Source organism: Orcinus orca, chromosome 3 (genome assembly GCF_937001465.1).
Source record: "Orcinus orca chromosome 3, mOrcOrc1.1, whole genome shotgun sequence".
In the NCBI taxonomy this organism is placed as follows: domain Eukaryota; kingdom Metazoa; phylum Chordata; class Mammalia; order Artiodactyla; family Delphinidae; genus Orcinus; species Orcinus orca.
Window position 1 is genome coordinate 150,545,588 of NC_064561.1, and position 6,342 is coordinate 150,551,929.

The 6,342-nt window shown below is 40.2% G+C and overlaps 1 protein-coding gene across 6 annotated transcripts in view; it reads right to left on the minus strand.

Moving 5' to 3' along the window:
• The window catches only part of FBXO4 (F-box protein 4), a 287,548-nt gene extending 284,040 nt beyond the window's left edge, over nucleotides 1-3,508 (minus strand). For 5 of the 6 annotated variants that reach the window (XR_004481339.2, XM_012531671.3, XM_033421194.2 and 2 more), the window contains exons 1-2: nucleotides 3,276-3,486; nucleotides 1,076-1,311 (exon numbers count right to left, since the gene is read on the minus strand). Coding sequence is in view for 5 of the 6 variants with exons in the window: in XM_012531671.3 (XP_012387125.1) it covers nucleotides 1,076-1,311; nucleotides 3,276-3,464 (425 nt within the window). In the remaining variant the exon portion in view is untranslated. Of the gene's footprint in view, nucleotides 1-1,075; nucleotides 1,312-3,275 lie in introns of all 6 variants that reach the window. The other variant, XM_004265959.1, reaches the window with a different exon arrangement.
• Nucleotides 3,509-6,342: the final 2,834 nt, after the last annotated feature.

The window sequence follows — 6,342 nt, forward strand, 5'->3', positions numbered from 1 at the left end:
ATCTGCATTATTTGAACAATAACAATCAATCCAGGGTCGTAAGGATCAGAAATAATTTATATGATCACAAATGGTCGTTATTACGATTATTACTATCCCTAGGAAAATGTGGTTCCACAGCACACAGAAACACTTGATGTTATGGTTGGCTGTGGGACAATGAAGAGGTAACACTAGCAAGTGAGAGTACAGTAGCACTTGTTAAAATTACATACATGTATATTTTAATCAAGTAGTCTCACAAGACTTGATGTAATGGCATCTGTATTGGAATAAGGAAAGATTCTGAATAACTTAAAATATGAAAAAAAGTCCCACATGTAGCTATTAAATCTACCACAGGAAAACAATTCTTACCTAACGCACAAATATTCTTTAAATTTTACTTACAATGCCTTAAATTTGGGGCTCTTAATAAAACAGGTTATATCCAGAACTAACGACATTACAGTCCTTACAAATTATGCGACCTTAGACAAATCCATAACCATGCAGAATCTTCATTCCACATCCATAACACAAGGAAAATACCTTCTTATTGCGTGAGAATTAAATAAGTAAACATACATAAAACATCCATCATAGAATCCAATACACTATAGTTGCTCAACAAAATTAATTCTAATACATGATATTCGAAAATGTCAATGCATTTGGGTGATAACAAAATCTTATTTCCCATAAACTTAAGAATGGTTTTCTTCCATGCAAAAGAACTCCTGTCTGAACTCTGGCCTTTCCTTCTCTGGACATGGAAAAGTATTTATTTTAACAAAATGACAAGTGTTCTAAAGATAATGAAAATTTTAAGAAGTGTTTTACTTCTTGCCATATAAACTATCTATAATTATTCAAATACTCTACTTAGGTACTACAGGGAAATAACAAAATGTGAACGCTAAAAGGGTTCTATGAAGGAAGTTATTTTACCTAACCCCCAATTTTTACAAAAGGACACTCAGACTCAAAATTCATGCAACAAATTAGTAGGAGGGCCAAGACTAACTTAGACTACTGACTTGTAATATAGTCAAATTTAATATCTTCTTTTTAATTCATAAAACTAGATACTTACACTGCCATGTAGTCAAAAAATGCACCATCAGTGACCTCAGATATAGGCTTTTTTAAGATTTCTAGATCTGGAAGAGACTTCCAGTCAACTGAAGACCAAGAAGGAAGATCCCGCAACAGAAAATATCTCCACAGAATTGCATCTCGTACGGTTTCATTCCAATAATGACTTGTACTTCCCAAATGACATAGATCATGAGGTGAAAGAAATGACAAAATATATAGCTGTACATCAATCTGAAACAGAGGGAAGCAGCAAGTAGGTTAAAGGAATGAATAATTTATCTTGGTAAAAAGTTTTTTAAAATAATACATTACAGGGACTTTTAAAAATAATAAATTACAGGGACTTCCCTGTCGGCGCAGTGGTTAAGAATCCGCCTGCCAATGCTGGGAACACGGGTTCGAGCCCTGGTCCTGGAAGATGCCACATGCCGCGGAGCAACTAAGCCCGTGCGCTACAACTACTGAGCCTGCAAGCCACAACTACTGAAGCCGTCACTCCTAAAGCCCGTGCTCCGCAACAGGAGAAGCCACCGCAATGAGAAGCGCGCGCACCTCAATGAAGAGTAGCCCCCGCTCACCGCAACTAGAGAAAGCCCACGCACAGCAATGAAGACCCAATGCAGCCAAAAATAAATAAATTTATATTAAAAAAATAAATAATTACAAATAAATAATTATATTATACTAGGAAACCAAAGGTCAACTGAACAGTGTATCATTTGAATAATTAAATCTATCATGATAAATTACAAAATTAACAGTTTTTATACTAAATAACAAAAAATCAACTTAACAGTCTTTTTTTTTTTTTTTTGCAGTGGCATGTGGAACTTCCCTGACCACGGATGGAACCTGTGCCCCTTGCAGTGGAAGCACAGTCTTAACCACTGAACCACCAGGGAATTCAACAGTCATTATTTTTAATGATGAAATCTATCATGCTGAAGTTATTTCCTGTCTCAGGACAGAATCATAATGAACATTTCATTTTTGACACATCGAAACATTCCTGAAATACCTCCCATTGTTCTGGTATTTTTCAAGTAAAATAAGCACTTCATTTAATTTTTCCTTATGGATATTCTGCCCCACCATTTATTTGAATGAACTGCTTAATGAAATAATTTATTCTTCAAAATAAAATCTTTATCAAGCGGACAAACTTCTGATTTTATCATTACATCAAATCAAAGAGTAAATCTGTCACCTGAGTTCTTCTGTAAAATCTGTTATTTCAGAGAACCTCTGCAAGGAGAACTATGGAGGCAACCTAAGCCTGCAGTTTTTTAATTTCTGATGGACCTCAAGAGAGTCAACAGTCCAGCTGAGATACAGCATTTTAATAATTTCTATGAAATTCTCCTCTCTCCGTTTTCCTATCTACCTGAAAAGTTTAACAATGAAAAATGTGTGTAATTCTCGTGGCCTGCTGTAACTTGAGGCCCTTGTAACTTAGTCATTTACTTTCCCGCATTTTAAGATTTTTTTTTGATGTGTACCATATTTAAAGTCTTTATTGAATTTGTTACCATACTGCTTCTGTTTATGTTTTGGTTTTTTGGCCAGAGGCATGTGGGATCTTAGCTCCCCACCAGGGATCCACCTGCACCCCCTGCAGTGGAAAGTGAAGTCTTAACCACTGGACCGCCAGGGAAATCCCTAGTCATTTACTTTCAATTGTCAGTTTTGTCACTTGAAATACAGGTAAGATAACAGTCGCAAAATCCTAGGAGAGTGTGTGTTTTGCGGGACCGCCAGGTGTTTCGGTACATGGAAGCTGGGATGATAGATGCTGAGAACACAAGACACTGGACGCTTTCCATGATTTCCAGAACGTCTGGCATGGTCTCCGCGTTTCCTTAACCTGATGTTCAGGGTGCCCCAGTCCCTAGACCTGTTTTGGGGGTAGAAGACCGGAGGGTGACCTGGCTGCTTGCCAGGGCACAACCTGCAGGTGAGTTTCGGGGCGACCTTCGGCCCAGCTGCGGGGCACCACGGGTCAACGCCAAGGCGTTTCTGCTCAACTGCTGCCCCCAGGTGATGACACTGCCCGGAATGGCTGCAGGGACGGGGCCAGACACAGGCCGAGCCCAGGGAGGCTCCCCCCCACGCCGCCGCGGCCCCCAGAGGCCGCCCCGGCGAGCGCCCCTCCCGGCCCTGCCCGCGGTCCTCCGCGGGTGGCGGCCGACGCTCACCGGCAGCCGCGTTAGCGAGCTGGCCTCCTCGTCCGCCTCCTCCGGGGAAGACCTCGGAGCCGCCCTCTCCTTGCCCACCGACTGCCAGAAGTTCCTCCAGCCGCTGAGGAAGGCAGCCTCCAGGCGGCCCCAGTCGCTGTGGTGAGGCTGACGGGTGACGCCTCCGCTGCGCGGCTCGCTTCCCGCCATGGCTGCCGACGCCGCACGTGACGCGCCGCAGGGTGACGCCGGCGTGTCAGTCCCCAGCTCCCCGCCCCGCCCCGCCCCGCCCCGCCTCCGCTCCCTCCCTTCCCCCACCCCCCGTTGCCGCCTCCATCCCCCCCCCCAGCCCCCGCACCCCCGGTGGAGAGGCCTCCAGAGACGGGGACAGAACTGAGAGACGGCGCGGTTGAGCGTGGTTCCCAGTTGAGCTTGAGGTTCCAGCCGACAATCACTGCTCCCCTTACTCCACGCCTCAACCTTAGGCGCGCCGACCTCACCCGTTGGTATAAAACCTCTCGCCCTTTGACCCTTTATAACTTCGTTACTTCACCCAAGGTGGGTCCCTCTGTCTGGGACCCATTTCCACTTTGCCTGGGTCTGGGAGACTCTTACTTATGCAAAAGATGGTAGCCCTCTTCCACTATCTGGGGCTTAGTATCTCTACGTAATCTGGTTTAAACTGTCAACCAGCACTTGAGTGCAATTTCCAGGCCATGCAGCTATCCCTTCTCTTCGTGAGAATATTCAAATATGGAAATTTCTAAATTTCGGAATCAGCCTCCGTCCACCGTTGTCTTATGTCAATTGTCAAAATCTTCTCTCACATATTACCCAAATCACCCATTTAAAAAAATTAATCTATTTTTTGTTGTTGCAACTTTTTTATTTAAGCATAGTTGATTTAGTGTTGTGTTAATTTCTACTAGACAGCAAAGTGATTCAGTTATACGTATATACATTCTTTTTTATATTCTTTTCTATTATGGTTTAGCACAGGCTATTGAATATAGTTCCTGTGCGGTTCAGTAGGACCTTGTTGTTTATCCATTCTATATATAATAGTTTGCATCTGCTAACCCAGAACTCCCACTCCATCCCTCCCCCATGCCTTGGCAACCACAAGTCTGTTCTCTATGCCTGAGTCTGTTTCTGTTTTGTAGATATGTTCATTTGTGTCATATTTTAGATTCCACATATAAGTGGTATCTTTATGGTATTTGTCTTTCCCTGTCTGACTTACTTCACTTAGTAGGGTAATCTATAAGTCCATCCATGTTGCTGCAAATGGCATTATTCTTTTTTATGGCTGAGTAATATTCCATTGTATATATATGTACCACATCTTATTTATCCATTCATCTGCCAATGGACATTTAGGTTGTTTCCATGTCTTGGCTATTGTGAATAGTGCTACTATGAACATAGGAGTGCAGTATTTTTTGAATTTTAGTTTTGTCCAGATATATGTCTAAGAGTGGGAAATTAATCCCATTTTTTAATAGTCTTCAAAATAGAAGACAGGATCAGCAACTTCATAAAACCATTCAGGTCTTTAAGGATCATGATAGGCTACAGGGAACATATACATACCTTGTGTGTATGTACAAATATTTAAAGACATACATATATTTAACATAATATATATTCACCTCTGCGCCTCTCTCCCCCTATCTGTATCTATATCCATATTTGATCTATATTCCACATAGCAGAGCGCCATAATGCTTAACGGACACAGGGCTTATCGGTTTGTATTTGCACTTCAAAAGTAAATATCTGGGGATCTAAATGTCAAATAACAGAAACTCAATAAAGCCCAATAACTCAGGTTCTGTGAGATCTGAATTTAGTTTCATTATTTATCTTGCATGCCACTGCCAGGGGCCAATAACCAACCCACTTGAAGGCTTAGTTCTGTGAGGCTGTCCAGACCAGAAAAAGAGCCATGAATTAATTGGCATTTCTCCTACCTCTCTAGGAACAAGAAAGAACTAACACAAGAAAAAAAAAAAAATCAGTTTAAGTATGGAGTACTGAAATGGTTCTAAGCTTTCTTAGAAAGAAAGTGACATTTGTAAAATAATGTGTTCAAATAATTTTTTATTATGGAAAAATTTGAATACATATATATAGGAATATGAGTGAATAATAAAATGAAATAAACTGTATTTACTAGCTAAGATTCTAGTTACCAATGATTGTTTTTTGTTTACAAGGTGCAAAATGTTGCTTTTCAAATTTTGTAATTCCTTTTATTAGATGAATTAAAGAAAAATTGTCCCTCATCAACCATTTGACTGCCCTGCCCAAGAACTGAATCGGCCTTATCTCTAAGGAGCCCTAGTTCGTTTTAATGGGAAATGGTATTTAGACATTATTTAATGGTCTTCATACTGTTATTTCCCATTCAAATTTAAAATTACAGAATTTTTACTTACCTTATTCAGTTTCATGTCTTTTCTCTTACACTGAAAATCCTCAATACATTTCTGATTTTCATAGTTATTAACAATATAAGTACCGAGGAGTTTGATTTCTTTCTAGCTCCTTTTGCCCTTGGGGATATCCCACTAGGGGTGTGAAAATTTTGTGCTTTAAAGATAACTGATACATTCCTGTGTGTTGAAGCCACCAACTTGCTACATAATTACAGCTCATTTGTTTCATTTTGCTTTGGATTTTTAGGGGTTTTCTTTCATTCTGATGTAAAAAATACAAAATTCAGCATATATTCAGAGAAGTCTAGTTTCCATCCTGATCCCCTCCAACTGGTTCCTCTGCCCCCATCTCCCACTTCCACCATAGGTAACCGCTTTTTAAAGTTTTTTTTTTTAAATATAAGCAAACAAGATTATTACACACATTTATACTCTTTCTTAAATAAATAGTACTATACACCTTCTCCACCTTGTTTTTCACTTAATATGGCCACTCCATAGCATTTTACAGAAATATTCCTCTTTGGTTTTTAAAGCTACATGCTACTCAATCATGTGGATTTACCAGTTTAATCTATTTTTAAATAGGGTATCCATAATATTTAGATGACTAATATTAATTAAATGCATCTGACTTGTGAGATAAG